The sequence below is a fragment of the Macadamia integrifolia genome, chromosome 1, assembly GCF_013358625.1.
Source record: "Macadamia integrifolia cultivar HAES 741 chromosome 1, SCU_Mint_v3, whole genome shotgun sequence".
NCBI classification, from domain to species: Eukaryota; Viridiplantae; Streptophyta; class Magnoliopsida; order Proteales; family Proteaceae; genus Macadamia; species Macadamia integrifolia.
In genome coordinates this window covers 10,543,169-10,565,557 of record NC_056557.1, presented here as the reverse complement: position 1 = coordinate 10,565,557, position 22,389 = coordinate 10,543,169, and the positions used below count along the sequence as shown (strand labels likewise).

The window sequence follows — 22,389 nt, the reverse complement described above, 5'->3', positions numbered from 1 at the left end:
TCGAAAGCTTGAAATGGAATCATCTTTCCCATTTCAGGCTTCTTCTCTTTAATAGCGTTCCTTGGCCTCAGCTCTGAAGCGAAAACCAGAAAAAGAGAAAAAGGAGATATTTTTCCTCTCCGCTTTTTTAATCTTCTTCGGTTATTTCAAACCCTAATTTTCAATCTCCGCTTCTCATACTTATTGCAGAAACTATCCCTTTGGTTGTCTAATGGCGTCAGGATCATCTGGTAGAACTGGTTCTGGTGTCTCTAAAGGGTTCGATTTTGGTTCTGACGACATCCTCTGTTCTTACGACGATCTTGGGAATCAAGAAGCTCTCACCGGCAACCACAGGGATCCTGTGATGAGTAGCAACTCCGGAAAGGTGCTCCTCTCTCTCTCTCTCTCTCTCTCTCTCTCTCCTTTGTTGTTATTATGTTTTAAGATGTTTCGGTCACATAGAATTAAATTATGGTTTCAGTGATGAAAAAAATTGGGGAACGCATCAAAATTTCTGAAATATTGAAACCTTTTGGTGCTACGAATCTGCTGAGATTTAATTGCGAGTAGAAGAAACTGTTCAGTTCGTCTGTTTTGAAGGATATGGACTTTGGTTCTCAAGGAGATATAGCTTCTCGATGGATTTAACCGTAACTTGGAGTCGTGATTTGAAGGTCATGTGTATTTTTGTTAGTAGGGAGAGTCCATCCCTATACTTATAGCTCTAAATGTTGGACTTGGAGCCTTGGAGATTGCGTGGGACAAATAGATGATAAAGCAGAAATTTTATCATCGTAGGTATTGAAGTCAAAATCAGCTCATGGATTTGTGATAATAGGTTGTTGAAGCTGTTGAGTTCAAGGACAACGTTGTTTCTTAGGAAAATTTAACTACTTTTTTTTATGGCTGGTGCATATCTTTTATTTTGATTTAATTTTAAGCTTGAAATGGGGTTTGAGAACTGACTCATCATGTTTGTTAATTACAGTTATACATTGTTTAGTTTTCTTATGTCTCTGAGATTGATGAGATTAATGACTAGTGTAGTCAGGCTGATCTCACTCAGATTGGTGGTATCAGTTTTAACCTGATGCTGATATCTGCTAGTGAGATGGAATTTTATTGTTTAGTTTTCATGTCTTTGAGATTGATGAGATTAATGACTAGTGTAGTCAGGCTGATCTCACTCAGATTGGTGGTATCAGCTTTATCCTTATGCTGATATCTGCTAATGAGATGGAAATTTTTTTGTTAGTAAGTCTCATTAGCAATTTTTCTTACTTCCAGAATGATAATTGCGATCCAGTAACTGAAATCTATTAGCTAACATTTTCCCCCCTGATATGCACAAGCTAACCACCTAGCGAGATATTGACATGTGGCATCCAACTGTACATCCAGATAAGAAAGAAATTTGAATTCGCCATGGAAAGAGAAACAACTCCGAATACCAAAGTCCCAAGGAGACCTAAGCCTCCTTCCGTAATAGTCATAATGGGACTCTACCCACTAGAAGGAGAGAGACGAGATGATCCCTAAAGGATGGGAATATTCCCTATAGAAAGAGGAGACGTGTGAGATAGGATCCTTCTAAAACCGCCCCACGCTCATCAAAAGTAGAAGGACGTTTCCTAGTAGGACTTTACAAGATCCGATCCTATAAAAGAGAACCAAGGGGGTTAGCCAGAGGTAAGTGGACTAGCACTCGCTCACCATTGCTCTCTGAATACTATTGCGTGGGTCTCTAATTTGGGCATCGGAGGACTAATCCAGAACCCATCTTTGGGCCTCTGCCTTCTGTGATATTGTAGGATAAACATCATCTTACTACAGATTCTCGACAACAACAGATTGGCGCCGTCTGTGAAAACGTTAGAGCAATAGTGAAGAGAACCTACCGTAGGAAGACAAAATGTAGGAGAGCCTTCGGCACCCCGGCCGCCCCTGGTTGCCGAAGATGAAGAACGACGGAATGATAATCAGGAAGGTCCCCTGGGCAATCGACACTCAGCTGGAAACCAAGAATATAGGGCTACCAACCCACCAGCCTTCCCGACCTAAGGACAAGAACATGTTACCAGAGCTCAGTTTGACATGCTACAACAAAAGTACAATCGATTAGCTGATACAATGCGAGAGGTCTCAAAGCCTGTGACCCAGATGAGTTACCGGACAGCAAGATATCCCAGTATCTAGCCAGAACCAGCTCGGGACGAAGATTGAAGCAGCTTGGGGTCGGTAAGGTCTGGGAGAAACCCTCGGGGCCGAGCGGCAAAAGAGAAACCATTACCCAAAGAGGGGGCACGACGTGCCACAAAGGCAAGACAAGAGGAACCACACTAGGGAGACGAAGATTTTCGACCTAAAGGATGAAATTCGAAAAATGGCAGATAACCAGGCAGGAACGTATAAGCCAGATCTCACTAATGACACAGCCTTAGCTGGCCTTAGCTGATCAAGTCATGAGGGATCTGCTCCCTGTTGTGTTTCGCGTGCCTAAATATGACACTTATGACGGATTGGGAGACCTTGTTGATCATCTAGAAGGATTCAAGGTCGCGATGCAGTTCCATCGAGTCTCGGAGAACATTATGTACCGTGCGTTACCCCTGACCTTTAAAGCGGCCACAAGACTGTGGTACAATTGTCTGCCGCCAAAGTCGATTCATAGCTTCAGCGAATTGAGCCACATCTTTGTAAAGGGATTCTTAAGTAGCCAACCCCTTTTGAAAAGACCACATATAATTTGCTGAATGTCAGGTAGCGCACGAGAGAATCCCTACGAGACTACATGAAACGCTTCCACAAGGAAAAGCTCGAGATTAGAGGCCTGGACCCAAAAGAAGAGTTCACGGCCCTCCAAAGGGGTGTCAAAGATAAAGAATTAAATAGATCTCTAGAAAATGCACCCCGAGGAACCTGGCCGAGCTAAAAGCTTGATGTGAGAAGTACATCCATATGGAAGAGACCTTGGAAGTCGACAGAGGAGTCGAGGAAAAGGTTGGAAAGAAATGAACTTCAAGAGAGGAAAATAGAGCTTTTGAGGGGAAAAGGCAGCGCTTAGAGTGCAACCGTGCACCCAGTCCACCGAAGAAGTTCGAAAGGTATGCGCCCCTCACCTAAGAAGAACTGATGTATTGATGCAGATAAAAGATTCCTCCGACGCAAGGGTACTAAAGTGGCCAGGAAAGATGAGACGACACCCTGAGAGGCGTAACATGGACAAGTATTGCCACTTCCATAAAGATCATGGTCATAACACTGAGGATTGCTGACATTTGAAGAGAAAGATAAAAAGGATGAACTGAAGAGGATACTTGGGCTGATTCGTGGATCAGGAGAAAGAAGATGCCCAGACCGATATCGGCGATGACAGAAGTGACCGAAAGGACAATCTCCTGGGAGAGAGAAGGGGTTGTCGCGAAAGGAGAGAACCAGGTTGCAGAGACAACCGAGACAGGCGAAGAGGCTGAACACCTGAGAGGACTGAACCTCATCCTTAGGACAATCAAAGTAGCCCAACTCGAGTCATAGCCACTCTCAGCGGAGGACTGGCCACATGGGAAAGCTCCCTCTCAGCAAGAAAGGCCAAGGCCTATGCCAAGAGCGTGCATGTGACTGAATGGGGTGAACAAAAAAAACAAAAACAGGGGCAATAATCTCCTTCTCAGATGACGGCTTGGAAGGTATACAGGCACCCCACGACGATGCTTTGGTGATAACTATGACAATAACTGATTATAAGGTGAAAAGGATTCTAGTGGATAATGGCAGTTCAATTGATATCCTATTCCTTGAAGCTTACCAGAAGACAAGCCTGAGTATAGAGAAGCTGAAGAAAGTTGAGCACTCTTTGCAGGGGTTCTCTGGGGCTTTGGTAAAAGTCGAAGGATCGATCGAGTTGCCGACAAGGGCTGGAACAAGAGATCGCCAAGCTACAATTATGATAAACTTCCTAGTGGTCGATGTTACCACTACCTACAACGGCATACTTGGAAAGGTTGGCCTAAACCTACTAAAAACCATCGTCTCCACCCCCATCTCAAAATGAAGTTCTCGACGAAAAATGGGGTCGGGGAGTGCCGAGGTGACAAGGAGATGTCTCGAAAGTGTTATGCTACCACACTGTGGGGAAAAGAAAAGACAGGCGAGGCGTTACCCATAGAATACCTGTGTTATGACACTAATCGCCAAAGAGAACCAGCTGAGGACATTATCCAGGTTGATGTCCAAGAAGGGGACTATACCCGCCAGATCCAGGTTGGGGAGTCGATGCAAAAGAAGCAGCGTGATGAGATCATCTCGTTCCTCCGAGACAACTCTGACGTCTTCACTTGGTCAGTCTCAGACATGCCCAAGATAGCGCAAGAGGTAATAGAGCATCAACTAAGTGTTGATCCCATAAAGAAGCCTGTACAACAAAAAAAGAGGACCTTTGCCCCCGAATGATAGCAGAAGTGGTAGAAAAATTGCTGAAGTCCAAGTTCATCTGGGAAATCCGGTATCCCGAATGGATCTCCAACGTGGTGATGGTCCCGAAGGCTAACGAAAAGTGGAGAATCTGCATAGACTTCACAGGTCTGAACAAAGCCTGCCCGAAGGATAGCTACCCTCTCCCGAAGATAGACTTGCTGATTGATGTTACTTCAGGACACGAACATTGAGCTTCATGGATGCCTATTTAGGGTACAACCAAATCAACATGTGCGAAGATGACGTCCCAAAGACCTCCTTTGTAAGAGAAAGCAGATTGCATTGCTATGAGGTGATGCCCGTCGGGCTGAAGAATGTGGGAGTGACCTATCAGAGGTTGGTACATAAGATCTTCAAAGAAATGATAGGTAAGAGCATGGAAGTGTATGTGGACGGTATGTTGGTCAAGAGCTTAAAGGTGGAGCACTACATTCGGGACCTAGGCCAGGCCTTCCAGATACTGAGGAAATACGGCATGAAGTTGAACCCTACAAAATGTGCCTTCGGTGTCACATTAGGGAAGTTTCTAGGCTTTATAGTGTCAAAAAGGGGGATCGAAGCAAACTGGACGAAAATACGAGCAATCCAGGAGATGACATCCCCGCGAAATGTGAAAAAAGTAAAGGAGCTGACGGGGAGAGTTGCCGTATTGGGCCACTTCATGTAGGTCGGCCGACAAATGCCTCCCATTCTTTAAAACCATGAAGGGTTCAAAGAAGTTCAAATGGACAGAAGAATGTGAAAGATCCTTCGGGTAGTTAAAAGAAAACCTAACGACAGCACCATTGCCATGGTTTTAAGTATCTCCGATACCGATACGATACCCTCCGATACGTATCTTAAATTTAACCGATCGATACGATACACACCGATACGATACATGAAATTTTTAAAATCATGGTTTAAAGTATCTCCGATACCGATACGATACCCTCCGATACGTATCTTAAATTTAACCGATCGATACGATACACACCGATACGATACATGAAATTTTTAAAATCATGGTTTAAAGTATCTCCGATACCGATACGATACCCTCCGATACGTATCTTAAATTTAACCGATCGATACGATACACACCGATACGATACATTGAATTTTTAAAATCCTTTCGTATCGATATATGTCCTATGATACATATCGATATGCACTAATACACTATCGATATGTACTGATACTCTATGAAAAATATAAAATCAATGTGAAATATACGTTTTGGTATGTATCATTACATATCGGTGAGTATTTGTATGTATCGATCGGTACGTATCGCTGAGTATCAGTACGTATTGGTGAGTATCGGTATGTATTGATCAATACGTATCGGTGAGTATCGGTATGTACCGATACAGTGCGCTACGGTCATATAATGGCCAAGATGAGTATTTTTTTTAGAAAACACGAATTATTGAGGGGTTTTTGCTCCAAAGTTGCTACCAGTCATATTTCTCTCTAACTAAAGTGGAATCAATGTTGGGAATAAGGATTTTACATTTATGGGACAACTACAAACCTTGAATTCTTAGTGCGATACCCTCAATTTAGTGTTTATGCATAATACATGTTATCAATAATTTTTTTTAACAAATTTTTTTATGCAAAAGTGTTTAAAAAGATGTTTCATATCCATTTATGTGCGTATCTTTAGCATATCTTAGCGTATCTCCGATACGATACGATACCCTTCGATACGTATCTTAATTTTGGTCGATCGATACGACGACCGATACCGATACTTTAATCCTTGTTTAAAATCCTTTCGTATCGATATATATCCTACAATACATATCGATATGCATTAATACACCACCAATACACATCGATACGATATGATATGCCTCGATACGACTATGGAAAATATAAAATTGAGGTAAAATGTACGTTTCGATATGTATTGGTACGTATCGGTGAGTATCGGTATGTATCGATATATATCGGCACGTATCGGTGAGTATCGATATATATCGGTACGTATCGGTGAGTATTGATACGTATCGGTGAGTATTGATACGTATCGGTGAGTATCGGTATGTACCGATACAGTGCGTTACGGTCATATAATGGTCAAGATGGGTAATTTTTCAGAAAAATACGATTTTTTGAAGGGTTTTTGTTCCAAAGTTGATGTCAGTCATATTTTTCTTTAACTAAAGTGGAAATCAAGGTTGGGAACAAAGATTTTACATTTATGGGACAACTACAAACCTTAAATTCTTAGTACGATACCCTCAATTTAGTGTTTATGCATAATACATGTTATAAATAGCTTTTTTTAACAAATTCTTTATGCAAAAGTGTTTAAAAAAATATTTCCTATCCATTTATATGTGTATCTTTAGCGTATCTTAGTGTATCTCCGATACGATACGATACCCTCCGATACGTATCTTAATTTTGACCGACCGATACGACGACCGATACCGATACTTTAATCCTTGACCATTGCTAACTAAACCAAGCATTGGGGACACCTTGCAGTTGTACCTGGCACCGTGGTAGTAAGCGCAATCCTATTAAAGGAAGAAGGGAAGCAACAGAGGCCAATCTACTATATCAGTCAAACATTACTCGACGAGGAGATGAGGTATAGAAGGGTAGAAAAAGTTGAAACCACATTCCCCGAAGAATAGGAGCCACTGGAACTGGTGAAAGACATAGCGTGGGCACTATATGTGGATGGTGCCTCTAACACGGCAGGGGGTGGAGCTGGACTCATCCTTCCTAGTCCCGAAGGATTTAAAATCGAGGACACCCTATGGTTCGATTTCAATGCTTCCAATAATGAGGCAAAATATGAGGCCCTGATAGTTGGAATGGATCTGGCGAAAGCAAAGATGGTGCAAAGCTTGATAGTGCACGACTCGTAGCTTATAATACGCCAAGTAAACGGTGACAATGGAGCAAAAGAGCCCAGGATGGCAGAATATTTGAAGAAAGTGCAAGAAAAAGCTGTAAACTTTGAGGATTTTGAAGTAAGGTGCCGTGAACAGAAAACACCAGTGCTGATGCACACTCTCACAGTTAGCAACCTCGAACTTCGCAGAATTAGGAAGATCAATGTACTTTGAAGTATTGCCTCGTCCAAACACCGAAGGGCGCCAAGAGGTGCTACCGATAGAGGAAAATCGTCCTTGCTGGATGGACCCCATAGTAAAATATCTGAATGAAGGGATACTCAAGAGGACAGGGATGAAGCAAAGAAAGTACGGACCAAGTTCGCCCGCTTTTTGTTGAACGGGGAAACCCTGTGCAAAATAGGGTTTACAATGCCCTACCTCAAATGCCTCGATCCAACCGATGCCGAAGACGCACTTAAGGAAGTGCACGAGGGGATCTGCGGCCAGCACTTAGGTGCTAGGGCGTTGGCCCACAAAGTCTTGCGGCAAGGCCTTTTCTGGCCAACGATGAGGAAAGACGTGGAGGAGTTCGTCACAAAGTGCTTGAAATGCCAGATGTTTGCACCAGTACCTTGACAGCATGCCACAGAGCTATCGTCCTTGTCCAGCCCAGTACCTTTCACCATGTGGGGAATGGATATATTGGGGCCGTTCCCGCTAGCGACAAGGCAAAGGAAGTTCACAGTGATAGTAGTCGACTACTTTACAAAGTGGGCATAAGTTGAAGCACTAGCTACGATAACAGAGAAGAATATCCGGGACTTCTTCCAAAGAGCAGTGGTCTACCGATTCGGGATACCCAGGATAGTAGTCACCGACAATAGGACTCAGTTTGCCAATCCAACTTTTGGGGCATTCTGGGAATTCCTCTATATTGAGCATAAAAAGACATTCGTCGGATGCTCCCTACTAACGAATTGACAGAGGTAACAAATCGAACACTTTCTATAAGGAATAAAGAAGAGGCTTGACGATGCCAAAGGACTCTGGGTGGACAAACTATATAACATCCTTTGGGCGTATAGGACGCTAGAAAGGTTGGCCACAGGTGAGACACCCTTCACTCTGACCTACGGCACTGAAGCTGTATTACCAGTCAAGATTGGAGTCGTAACCCATAGAGTCCAAAATTATAACAAAAAAATAAATGACGAGGGCCTTCGAGCTAACTTGGACTTGCTATACAAAACAAGAGAGAGCTCACAAGAGAGGATGGCAGCATATCAACAGAAAATAGCGAGGTACTACAACTCCAAGGCCTGAAGAAATGAGTTTAGGGTTGGTGACCTTGTCTTGCGAAAGACAGAAGTGTCGGACCTGAGGCACCAAGTAAAGCTGGCACCCAATTGGAAAGGACCTTGTAGAGTCACCAGAGTGATATGACCTGGCTCCTACCATCTGTAGACTATAGGGGGTGGTAGGGTACCCCAACATGGAACTCCTAAGAATCTGAGGAAGTTCTATCAGTAGCAAGATTTAAAGCTCTGTAGCTTCCTTACTTTTCATGTTCAACACTTTTTCAAGTATCAGTAGCTAGGACTTTCAATTTCTAGAAGTTGTAGCACCTTCCCCCCGAACATTTTAGAGGATTTTATTGGGCTAAAAGCTGGTTTTCGGCAAATTTCTCTCATACTGCAGTATACCTAGAGGACGAAGCCCCAAGACCCTGCCTTAGTCAAAATTAATCATCATTGGATAGGGAAGACCCAAGCTAAGACTAAAATGTCATGACAGAAGGGCCCTCTCTCGGTTGGGAGCTCAGGCCAAGGCTGAGTAGACCTGATTGAAGGGTCCTCCCTCAGTTGGGAGCTTAGGCCAAGGTCGAGCAGACTTGACTGAAGGTTCCTCCCTCGACTAGGGGCTCAAGCTAAGACCTAGTAGACCTGACCGAAGGGTTCACCTCAGATAAAAAGCCCACTTTGTCAAAAATTCGTCCCCAATAAGAATACTTAAGCTAAGGTCTTAATGGACTGGAGTGCCCAATAGGCCTTCCTACGGCTAAGACCGAAAGGTCTACCTTAGGTTTCGGACAAGGAGTTTGACAATAATAGAACACTTAGCCAAAAGAGAAAAAACACATTACTTGGGCGAAAATAAAGAAGCATCTTTCATAAAAACAAATGCCCAAAAAGGGCAAGAACATGCAAAGGGGCCATTAGGCCACAATTACAAATAGAGGGCCCGAAGGCCAAGGAAGGAGACCCAACAAGGGCAGTTACACAAAAACAGGAAAAACCATCACTGGCCCTCAGTCGGGAGAGTAGCTTCGTTGTTGACATGGGAAGGGGCATTATGATCAGAACCGCTGTGGTTCGGGGTAACAGGCAACTCACGGGTCTGCTCCACCTTGTCCTTGTTGCTGTCCTCCTCGTCCTCGACCACCTCGGTCTGAGTAGGAGCCGCACTATCTCCTATATCATCCTGAAAGATGATACCACTCCCCTCAAAGTAGATCTCTGGATGGTGCTCATAGATCGAATCTCGAACCTTAGTGGCCCCCGCTACATATTCCGAAACAGCTTTAGTCAGCGGCCACCTCCTTGAACTCATCCGAGCGCTTATACTTCATGATGGCTCTCTCCTTAACACCCTGAAGCTTGTTGGCCACCTTTGCCTTCTGCTCCGCGAACTTCTTCTTGTACCCCTGGCGAGTTTGGTTGAGCTTGGCCTTCAGCTGCATCACCTTCTCCATGGGAATTGTGCGCTCGTTGTCGAGTGCAGATCGCTTGCGCTTAGACCTTTCAAGGTCCCTGGATACCACCTCGGCACGAATCGTGAGCTGAGCGACATGATTGTTTCCTTGCAAGACGATCCAACACTTAGCCATTAAAAAAGGAAAGAAAAATAGAAGGGGTAAACTGAATTAAAGGGAATAAAAGTTACCCCCACCATGAAGATGCATGTGTTGGTGACCATAGCCGAGGTCCCCTGGTTCTAGATGTCCGCGACATACCTTGGAAGCCTACGCTTCTGTACGAGCTCACGAGCCACCCGAACGACGGCGTAAGACTCATCTTCCTTGACGGACCAGCCCGGGATAAATTCAGCTGTGGTTCGGCCCTGGACCTCACTAGGACTAGAAGGGAGCCTTGGTAGGAACCTAGGAGGGGGTCGGTACGCCTTGGCTAGGCGCAACAAGTGCCTGGACAGTATCCAAAGTAGGATCACTTGTCCTGACCGCCTTCTTCTTCTCCTTGGAAGGATCGGACGTGGAAGCCTTCCTCTTCTCTCGCTTCTCCCGCTGCTTCTGGAGTTGCTCCTCCCGCAGTTAGGCCTGTCTTTCAGCGACAGCCCTTGAACTTTGCCCTCGTAGGTTGCACTGAAAATAGAAGCAAGCGATCAATGAAGATACCAAGTCAAACAGAAATTCGGGAGACCTAGGACTCACCTGAGCTAAGCCCAAATCTGAATAGGATGGCATCTGACTTAAGACTATCAGTTTCTACAAGGGGATACTACATTTTATGCTTAACCATCTCCATCGACTCCACATCTGTCCCGAAGAGGGTAGGCGTGGAGTTCACCGTCTTCAATTTGAGAAGGTCCCAAACAGTGCTAAGGGGAAATCCCTCTGACAACCTCACGAAGTACTTGAACTTCCAACTATGGATTGACGAAGGATAACCATTCAACAGTTTAATTTCTTTTCGGGGGCTTAAGTAATACCAGCCCGAATCCCCCTTACTCGCATAAAGAAGGAAGCAGTTAACAAACAAAAGCAAGGAAAGGGGCCTCCGATGCAAAGAAAAAAACAAAATGAAGCTCAGGATCTGTCGATACCCATTAGGTATAAGCTGGGCAGGGGAGATCTTATAGTACCAAAACACCGGGGTGAAGAACTCATGGAAGGGAAGCTGAAGCCCTAACAAAGGGAGCAACGAGCCGAAGGATAAGGGAATCTGGAACCCCGTAGTAAACCCTTAGGCCCTTAAGCTCGGACTTGGTCATGGTGGACACAATCTCCCTGGCCTCTACGTCTAAGGCATCATCGTTCTCGGCTCGAGCCTAAAAAATCCCCTCCCTAAAATCCTCGCCATTCAAGTCACCCTCGAACCCTCGAGGAGTAGCAAAGGAGGAAACATCATGGTAGGATGAGGAGTGAGGAGTTGAGTCTAAAGACATCCCTCGAACTTCCCTTGGGACGTGACTACTAGCGTTTTACACCGTCCATTCGGATGATGAAGAACCACTGCTAAGAGAACTAGACATTAGACCCAATAAACACTTCTGAAACGAAGGGAGCACTGACGAAAACCGAAGGACGATGAAGAGTAGTACGATCGAAAGATGATAGCTCTGCAAGGCTCTGAAGAGAAGTGCCAAAAATAAAAAAAGACCCACTCTTTATAAATGAAGTAGAGATGGTCCGACTCCCCCTACATTTATGACAATGCCACATCACCAAAGGTGGATTCCCGAGGCTCCCACGAATTGACCACATGAGTGAAACCACAGACAGAAGGAACCTTCGGTCGCTCCACCTCGGTTGGGAGCTCAGGCCAAGGCCGAGTAGACCTAACTGAAGGGTCCTCCCTCGGTTGGGAGCTCAGGCTAAGGCCGAGCAGAGTAGACCAGACCGAAGGGTCCTCCCTCGGTTAGGGGCTCAGGAGAAGGCCGAGCAGACCTAACTGAAGGGTCCTCCCTCGGTGGGGTGTCCAGGCTAAGGCCGAACACCCTTAACCGAAGGGTCCTCCCTCGGTTGGGGGCTTAGGCCAAAGCCGAGTAGACCTGACCGAAGGGTCCTCCCTCGGTTGGGAACTCAGGCTAAAGCCGAGCAGACCTGACCGAAGGGTCCTCCCTCTATTGGGGGCTCAGCCCAAGGCCGAGCAGACCTGACCGAAGGGTCTTCACTAGGTGGGGTGTCCAGGCTAAGGCCAAACAACCTTGACCGAAGGGTCCTCCCTCATTTGGGGGCTTAGGCCAAGGCCGAGTAGACCTGACCGAAGGGTCCTCTCTCGGTGGGGTGTCCAGGCTAAGGCCGAACACCTTTGACTAAAGTGCCCTCCCTCGGTTGGGGGCTCAGGCCAAGGTCAAGCAGACCTAACCGAAGGGTCCTTGATGTAGGGGGTTCCTCGGGGACTAGGTTTCCTACAAGATTAACTAACTAGGTAGGGTTACCTCAAGGGACTTGGGTAGACAGAACAAAATAAACTCAGCAAACAAGATTTAACATGCAAAATAGAATAAGACTGATAAATAAAGTAGCAAAGGGCAATAATAATCTAGGAAGAAAAACACAAACTCACTCAAGCTTCAAGGGGAAACATAGGGTAGGGAACATGACAGCAACCAAAATTAGGCTATGGCACTAGTTTATTAAGCATCAAAAGTAGATAGAAAACCCATGCTATATGCTCTAAAATCAGTTGTACTAGTAATAAGAAGACCAGCAATACTTAAGGCAAACGATGTGGTAAATAAAAGGTTAAACAATGGCAAAAGGGGGGTGGGTTTTAATGAAAGTAACAGGGTAAATAATGAGGGGATAATGGAGGGAATGGGAGGGTTTACTTTATACTTATCTGCTGCCCAGGCCTGAGAATAAAGGGAGAGAACCCAGATTCGAAAAAGATGTCCAACAGCAGTCCGATTGTTGAAAAGAGATCAGCAGCAGCCCAATCCTTGTCGTAAAGGATAACAGCAACCCAATATTGAAGAGAAGATCAGCAGTAGTTCAGCATCAAAGGCAGCAGCAACAATTCAACATCAAAAGGTAGTAGCAGCAGCAGATGTTGGCCGGCAGAAATAGACAGTAAGCAGCAACAGTAACAGTATACAGTAGCAGTTTGAGTCAACAATCCAGCAATAGTTCCAGTGAGAAAAGGTATAAAAGTAAGAGAGGGAGGGAGGTAAGAGAAGAGAGAACCGAGAGAGAATAAAGGGAGAAAAGGCGAGAAAGAGAGGGGAGAAAGACGAGATTGAAAGAGAGAAACGTGAGAGGGGTTGGGGGGTTTGCTCCTTGGCTTTTTTTTTTAATTCTCATTCATTAATTAGAACCGTGGCCAATGGCCTTACATAAATAAGAGACTAATTACTAAAAAGAAAAGATTATTTTAGGAATGTTATTTCATAAACAAAGAAACTTTCTAAAAAGAAATCAATAGGATAATTACTTAGTTTCCTAATTAACTTAAGGACTCAAATAAACAAAATCCTAGGAAATAAAACTACTAAACTATCAGATTTGGTGGGGGCCACACAATCTTGGCAAAATTTGGAAGGAGAGGACTCGATCCAGCGCTGGAAAGGCTGGATCGAGCCTTCCTTTCTTCTTCTTCCTTCTAATCCTCCAACCACAAAGAAGGTTGGGTCTTCCTCTTCCTTCGGCTGTACGTCTTGATGTCCCTATCAACTTTCCCCGGCTTGGAAGAATTCACCTCCGGTGAATTAAAACTCATGTAATATTCAAGTAGGCCTAGGTTGAGTTGTTGGACTTCTTGCATGGTGATCCAGGTGTTGTCAATTTCCGGACGTCCACGCCACTTGACCAAGAACTCTCTAGAACCTCCAATGTGTGTGGACACAATCTTCTCATCAAGGATTTTCTCAATTTCTTCAGTCCTTCTCGTGACAATAGGCACAGGTGGTAATGAGGTGGGGGGAAGTGGTTGGTTTGGTTCAGTAGTCTCATCAATGGTGAAGGGGAAGTCCTCAAAGTCATCAGGATAGAAAGGGGTAATGGTAGAGGTACCATGGTATGGGACAAGGTCTTCAACATTGAAAATATTACTGATTTCCATATTAGCTGGTAGATCAAGAACATACGCATTGGCACCTATCCTCTTGAGTACTTTGAACGGACCTATGCTACGAGCATGCAGCTTGCTCGCTTTTCCCCTAACAAAACGTTGCGGCTTAATTCTAACCATCACCATATCACCCTCTTGAAACTCTTGTTGCCTTCTGTGCACATCTGCCTTCGACTTATATTATTCGTTGCTAGTGCTATCTGTCTTCTTATACCTGCATGCAAATCATGTATATGCTGAGTAAAAGACTCGGCTGAATGGGAGGTCCTAGAACTAGACACGACTGGGACAAGGTCTATGGGTGCCCGGGGCTGGTATCCTGAACAGATCTCAAAGGGGGACATACCAGTGGTACGGTTCTTAGAACTATTATATGCAAACTTAGCCTGGCTAAGGACTCGATCCCAACTGGTAAGGTGTTCTCCTATGAGGCAATGCAATAAATTCCCTAAGCTCTTATTGACAACCTCGGTTTGGCCATCAGTCTGAGGGTGGAAAGCTGAGGAGAAACGGAGCTTCGTACCCATCATTCGCCACAAGGTCCTCCAAAAATGACTAGTGAACTTAATATCCCTATCGAACACTATGGTGAGGGGCAACCCGTGGTACTTAATAACCTCATTAAAGAAAAGTCTGGCTACTATGGATGCATCAGAGGTCTTAGAGCATGGGATGAAATGGGCCATCTTCGAGAAGAGGTCCACAACCACATAAACAGAATCATGGCTCCTCGAAGTTTTTGGTAGATTAAGCACGAAGTCCATGCTAAGGTCCTACCAAGGGGAATGGGGAACGGGTAGGGGAGTGTACAATCCCTTATTTTGCTTTTGTTGTTTGGCGGTCTGGCATATCCTACACTGACTTACAACTCTAGCAACATCCCTCTTCAGTCCTGGCCAAAAGAATCGGTCATCAACGAGGGTGATGGTCTTATCTCGACCGAAATGGCCAGCGACTCCCCCAGTATGCAATTCCCAGATCAGGAAATCTTGGAGTGGAGTCCTGGGAATGCACAACTTGCTTCCTTTAAAAAGGAAGCCCTCCCTAAGTAGGTAGTTCGAGCAGTTGACCGGGTTGCTTTCACTCAAGGAAGTGAACGGCTCACTAAAATCAGGACAGGTGGGGTATTGGTCCTTGACTCGCTTGAACCTTACAACCTCTGGTCCTCTACACTCATTGCTTGGAGTAGCACACTAGCTCGACTTTTAGCATTGGTGCGACTGAGGAACATGTTCACCCGGCTCAGTGCATCTGCAGCAGTATTCTCGACACCAGGTCTGTGCTTGAGTACCAAAAGTGTACTCTTGGAGAAACTCAACCCACTTGCATGCCTCTGGTTAAGTTTCTTTTGAGCACTTAGGTATCTCAGAGCCTGGTGGTCAGAGAATAACACGAATTCTTGCGGTAAAAGGTAATGTTTCCAATAGCGCAGTGATTGGACAACCGCATAGAATTCCTTGTCGTATGTGGAATATCGTTGCCTAGCTTCATTAAGCTTCTCACTAAAATAAGCAATAGGGTGACCCTCTTGTCCTAGGACACCACCTATCCCAATACCAGTTGCATCGCAATTCACTTCAAAGACCTAAGCCCTCCTTCCGTAATAGAGTCATAATAGTACTCTACCCACCAGAAGGAGAGAGACGAGATGATCCCTAAAGGATGGGAATATTCCCCATAGAAAGAGGAGACATGCGAGATCGGATACTCCAAAACCGCCCCAAGCTCATCAAAAGCAGAAGGACGTTTCCTAGTAGGACTTAAAAGGATCCGATACTATAAAAGAGAACCAAGGGGGTAGCCAGAGGTAAGTGGAATAACACTCGCTCACCATTGCTCTCTGAATACTGTTGCGTGGGTCTCTAGCTTGGGCGTCGGAGGACTAATCCTGGAGCCGTCTCCGTGCCTCTGCCTTCTGTGATATTGTAGGACAGACGTTCATCCTTCTACAGATTCTTGACAGCAACACCCCCACTCCTGTCAACCAAGTAAAGCAGTAATGGGAAAACCAGGCAAAGTTTTTTTCTTTTACTCCCCTTCCCTCTTCTACCCCCTTTCTTTACCTTAGATGTTTCTATTAATCTTTCTTAGTGAGAAATAAATTTCCTTCTTAGTTACTTGTGTTGCGAATTGCTTTTGTCATTTGAATTCCTTCGGATGTCTCCGGATGGGTTAAAATAACATCAGAAGGATGTGTAATACTACCAACATTTTTTTCTTTTGAAAAAAGTTCTTGATTTACAACATCACTGAATGCAGCATAGGGACTCCACATTTGATATTACATTCTTCTTGGCACCCCTGCATTTTTTGACAACATGTTGAGATTTGAATTTATTTTGCTAGAACTTTTAGATGGTGGAGTTATTGCAAATCGATAGCCTGTGGGAGCTAGAAGAAGAAAGTTGAAGATAAGTGATGCAGTTGGACGGTTGATTTAGTTGGGGTTGATTCGATTCCTCTTTATTTCCTTTTTAGAGTTAGAAACAATAGGATTTGAATTAGAATTGATTTTTATTTTTATTTGAGTGAGATTTTATTTCTCTATTTAGATTTAGATGTAAGTTTATTTTAATTTCAGAATAGGAAAGTAGGTTTGTTTTGAGTCTAGAAGAAGCCTTTGTACTCAACGATGTGGACCGATTTGAGACTGAGAATTGAATGAATGGTTGTTTCCAGGTTTGAAACCATGGTTGCAGTGAGATGCAATTATCTCCCCTCCCCCTGATCATCTTCTCTTCTCTTCTCTTCCCTTCCCTCTCTTATCTTCTTCTCTTTTCTGTTTCTATTTCGTGACTGTTTTCTCCTTGCCGGAAATCCCCTGTTTCTGGCAATATTTGCAGCCCTAATTAAGGTCTCAGATCTCGTTAGTGCTTGATCTGTTTGGGCTGAGGTTTTCGTCAATGGTTTCCCCTCCTTGGGCGACCTTAACCCTAGATTCTCATCTCCAACAGGTCCTCCTACTAAGAGATTCGAAACCTGATTCAGATCTGGACTTGACCTACCGCCAGATCCAAGTTGCAGCAACAGTTGATTTTCTTTGGTTGATGATTTGTCGGTTGGAAACGAGAGGCCATCGAGTTTCCCACCTTCTTCTGAAATTTCAGTGTGAACGAAGGTGATTTGGATGAGTTCTCTCGATCGGAACCAGCCTAGATCTTTGCCAGTTTTGTTGTATCATGGGTTTCTAAGGTTGAAGAAGGCAAGTATCTAAATTTACAAGTAAGGACAATTACTTATAATTACATAAACCCCCCTTAGCTGAACTTTAGTTCTGTTTGTACCCACTCCTCTTCAATTTCCAGAATAGACCATTATTTTAAATTTTTAATTCCAGAACTACCCCAGTTGCTAATTTCTTACTTTTAAAGACCTGTTTTGCTTTGGATATTACAGGTTTGCCACCTAAGCTCTTAAGCTATCAATCATTCTTGTGGGCCCATAAGTGATCTGGTTCTTGGTTTTTTTGGAACCCTGTTCCGTATCAATAATTGATCTCTATGGCATTAATCATGTTAGCTCTATGATGACTGGGGCTATGTAAGTGGGGATCTTACTAAGATGCTGTGGTTTCGGGGTTTATCCAACATCAAACTTTGGTCCTTACTGAATTGCATGCTGTCTTGATGGATAGACTCCAAGAGCTTAATTTTGAATATACTTGTAGAGTAAGGCTTGTGGTGGTATTGTACTTGTATATTTGATTTCACTTGTTCTGGTTGGATCAGTAGAACTTTATCAAGGTCATTTTTATTTTTTTGGGAATGAAAAAGGTAAACTCAAGATAAATTTTTTGAGGAGGAAAATCTATATGTTTTAAGCCTGTGGACTCTCCCATGGAAGGTTAATTTTTTCCTGGTATTGTTTGAAACTCCATGTAGCTTATGTGCCAAATCTGTGCAAAAGTCTTGGAAGCCAATTTTGAGGAATAGAGTAGTCCTTTTTCTAACGTTTTTGTTGTTTGTATTACTTTTGATCACATCAATCATTTATATTTAGTTGAAAAAAGTACTTATGATGTTTAATCCAAATTAGACTAGCAGATTAGATTTTTACAATTTGGGAAAATAGTAGTGATGACTGAGGAAAAGAATTCTTTATACTCCTGTTTGATGCATGACAACTGCAAACAGTGCAGGTAATTAGCGCACGACACCAAAGTATAAATGAACAAAATAATACTCCTAAGCAATTTATTTAAACTGACTTTGACGAATCGGGAGTCTCATATTGACTAGCTCAGGTAAAATTCTTGTTGCGTAGTAAATGGCCCCAAATCAAGTTGAAATCTTTCGCGAAGATAGTAGTTGGATTCAAGCATAATGAGTGGACCCTGTTCGAAAGGCCTTCAAGTAGGTTATTTCTGGGGTTTGCAGTTTCAGATTCCTTAAAACAATAAAATCAATAGGCAGAGATGCACTTACAGAATAATAAAAATCTAATATATCCATAAAATTCTCTTGAAGTTTTGCCATGAAACTGATCTTTAAGCACCGAAAACCTCTTTTTATGCCCCAGTAGGTTGATACGATCTCTTTGACATCTGTTAAGATTGCTAAATTTCTGTCTGAAACAAAGCGACCAATGGTTCTTTGGAGAACTAAGCAATGAAATTGCAACATCTCTTGTCGGTTGTGATGCCTTTGTTGATCAGATATCATCACAGGAATAACAAGTTATTTTGTATAATTCGTGGTTAATGTGATTAGAGATGGACAGCTGTATTCCTATATTCATTCAAATTGAGTTTTCATGTCTTTTCATTTTAGGAGGAAGTTGGTGGCATGATTTTTATGTGTTTCTAATTCATTATACTGTTTTTTATCCTCTGTAATCCACAAAATTCATGGTTTCTCTGATTTATGTTGTGACTTTCAGGAAGGCAAGACGGGGAGATCCTCATTGTTACATGCCTATAATCATCAAGAAGAATCCCTTAACCAGGATCTGATTTCTACTATGGAAAAGACTGTGAAAAAATATGCCGACAACCTACTTCGTTTCCTTGAGGGAATTAGTAGCCGTCTGTCACAACTGGAATTATATTGCTACAATCTTGAGAAATCAGTGGGAGAAATGCGATCTGATTTGGTTGAAAAGCATAGTGAAGCAAATTCAAAGCTTAGGTCTCTTGAGAAACACCTACAAGAAGTAAGTGTATACCGTTATGAGTTTACACTGTTTGTTAGCACCAAAAGAAGAAATGTATACTATTCTAGTGTTCCTAAAATTATCATTTTTATTTAACCTAGGTTCTGTATGGGTTTAGATACTTCCACCCCACAAATTGATCATGACAATCTAAATCTTCTTATTCTGCAAGAATGTTGCTGACCTACTGAAGTTGCTTCAGTAAATTTTGCCATTTGACAGTTGACACATAGAGGCAGGTAGAATGTGCATGGTGAGAGATAATGGCTTCTGTAGTAAGAAAAAAATTTGTGAATGTGTCAATTATATTTCTGTAGGATTTTCTCTTACAAGTAATGCTCTCTGTTTACATATAGTAGGTGGTGCTCATGTTTAATTATCCGAAGGCTGTGGTGCTGGTTATCATATTTGAATGCCCACTCTTATTGTGAATGAGTTGCTTTATTAGCTTTGGCTTGGGTAGTGCAAGCGTCAGATGTGTACTGGGTGAACATCTTCAATGTTCATCCTCCACTATGAATATGTGATATCTGGTGATATCTTAGAAACAGAAATATTACGTGTACTTGAGTGATTTCTCCTCTTTTGAATGGCTTGTTTGCATTTCTATTCACTCAAACCTGGGAAATTTGTGTTAATGTGGCTTTTAATGATTTCTTCAGGTCCACAGGTACATGCAAATCCTTAGAGACAAGCAAGAACTTGCTGAAACTCAGAAACAACTAGCCAAGCTTCAGCTTGCGCAGAAAGAATCCTCGAGCAGTATTCATCTGCAGCACAAGGAAGAGGGAGGTGCACCATTTGCTTCTGATAGCCAAAAAGTTGTTTGCACACCAGAAAGGCAGAACCTACAGTTGGCTCTTGCTTTACCCCATCAAGTGGCTGTATCGTCCTCCCAGCCACCTAGGCCTGTGGAACAGCTACAGCCTTTGGCAGCTCCACGTCAAACCCTTCCTCAGACTGTTCATGCTCAGGTTCAGCAGGTTCAGCCACCTTCCTATTATCCCCCACAGAATCATTTGCCTAATCCGCTGCCCCAAACACATCATCAACCTCAGGACCAATATTTACAAGCAGATACCCAATACCAAACGCCCCAAATGCATGACTTGTCCAGGCAGGCACCACAGCCTCCACAGCCTCTAGTCGGTCAAACCCAGCAAATGCACCCCTTTCCCCCTTACCAACAGCAGTGGCCACAGCAGTTCCCCCGTCAGGTACAACCACCACAACAACCATCTCCACAACCTCAGGTTAGACCTCAGACAACAACAGCATATTCAACCTACTCACCTACCCATCCTGCAAACCCGCCTCCTGAGACCTTCTCAGCCAGTATGCCAATGCAGGTCTCGTTTTCTGGAGTCCCTCCATCTGGAGTGAGCCGCACAGAATCCATGGCTTATGGTTATGGTGGGGCCGTCAGAACAACAGTTCAGCAGTTGCTTCCTCCTCAGCATAACATTCAGAGGCAACCACCGCTGTCAACCAACCAGAACACTTTTGGAGTGCATCTCAATGATGGCTCCTTCTCAGGTGCTGGACACCATCCACCACAGCCCCAAGGACAAGGATACATGATGTATGATGGGGAGGATGGACGAACCCCTCAGCCACCACCCGCACACTATTCACAGGGTGGGTATCCTCCAACAACACATACCTCTCTACAGAATCCACAGACTCCTGCTGGTGGTAGTCTTTTGGTCCGCCATCCAAGCCCATCGCAGATGATGCGTAGCCATATGTATAGCGAGCTGATTGAGAAGGCTGTGAGCATGGGTTACTCGAGAGATCATGTTGCAGCTGTGATCCACAGGCTGGAGGAAAGTGGTCAACCGGTGGATGTTAATAGCATTCTTCACAAGTTGAATGTGCAGTCATCTGGCGGTTCCCAGAGGGGATGGTCTGGCTAACATCAGATGTCAAAGTCCCATCTGCATAGCAACAAGTGTGGGCTTCTTATATGCTTGGTGCCCCTCCTTAAATAAGGTTGACTAGCAGGTGGAACATCACCATTTTTCAGACTTACAAGTACACTGATAATTGTATATCTGTGGCATCATTCCATGGCCTGGCCTTGTTTTATTGCCAAGTCTTGGATGCCTCTGTTTTGGAGTAGGCAGATGCTTTATCTATTTGTATTTTTTGGGGGGGGGGGGGGGGGCTTTATGACGTATAATATTTTCAGTAATAGAAAAAAGGTGAGCGGTAGCGGTGCTCGAGCACTCAGTACTTTTAAGAGCCAATTAAATGTCAGCTGTTGATCTATTTCTAGATAAATCTGAACAGTTCATTGTATTACCATACATAAACCAATTTCTGGCTTTTACCGTTGCAGCCAATTTCTCTCTTCACTTCTCCTTGGGTTGGCAGGAGAGGGTGGGCAAGCCGAGGGGTGTGCTGGAGTGAAGCTGCTGGGTCTCTCTTCCTGATCTCCGTACTTAACTAATTGAGGATTGCATCACCTTCATGCTCAACAGTTCCAAGATACTGCTTTGGTGTGGTCTTTATTGCAATCATTCAAAGTTAAAAGGCCTGGCCTCTGCAATCATCCTTCCTGGTTGAGAACGGAGGCATGGAAGAACAAGAGAAGAATCAAGTTTTGTGAATGGGAACAGAAAATTTGAGTTGTGAGATGAGAGTTCAGAAGCTCTGAGAAGGGGAAATTTTTTTGCAGACAGCTTCACTGCCGTCTCTAATCCAAACCTATTGAACTTAAGAGGAAATCACATTCCCCTCCCCTGACCTTTACTTAAATAGCATTCACCTCCCCAATAATTTGAAAACTATTAGAAGTTTAGAACCCTCCCCTGAGGTTCCTAGATTCTAACTATCGTTTCATTATTCCCTAAGAGGCTTGGATATATGACAAAAGATAAATTACCCTTGTCTCTAAAATCCCAAAACCCATCGCATTTAATATAAATCTAAGTCCTTTGCGAAAGGAGGGAAAGGATGAAGAGATGTGGATATGAGGGAACATCAAACGTTGATGTAGCAGAGGTAGTTCTTGCCTGAGGGAACCTCTTTAGCCTAGATTCCAACTCCTTCGCCTCCTCATTGGAGACGTTGGGAGATATCAGGGTAATATGGGTATTAAAATGAATAAGTCTGAGGTCATCACTTAACTC

General features: G+C 43.7%; 1 protein-coding gene across 1 annotated transcript; it reads left to right on the top strand.

The window, feature by feature from the left end:
- Positions 1–15: 15 nt before the first annotated feature.
- Positions 16–21,600, top strand: LOC122079204 (mediator of RNA polymerase II transcription subunit 15-like). The gene is made up of 3 exons (XM_042645474.1): positions 16–367; positions 18,983–19,255; positions 19,918–21,600. The coding sequence occupies exons 1-3, from the start codon at positions 212–214 to the stop codon at positions 21,169–21,171; spliced, it is 1,683 nt and encodes a 560-aa protein (XP_042501408.1). The 5' UTR covers positions 16–211; the 3' UTR covers positions 21,172–21,600.
- Positions 21,601–22,389: the final 789 nt, after the last annotated feature.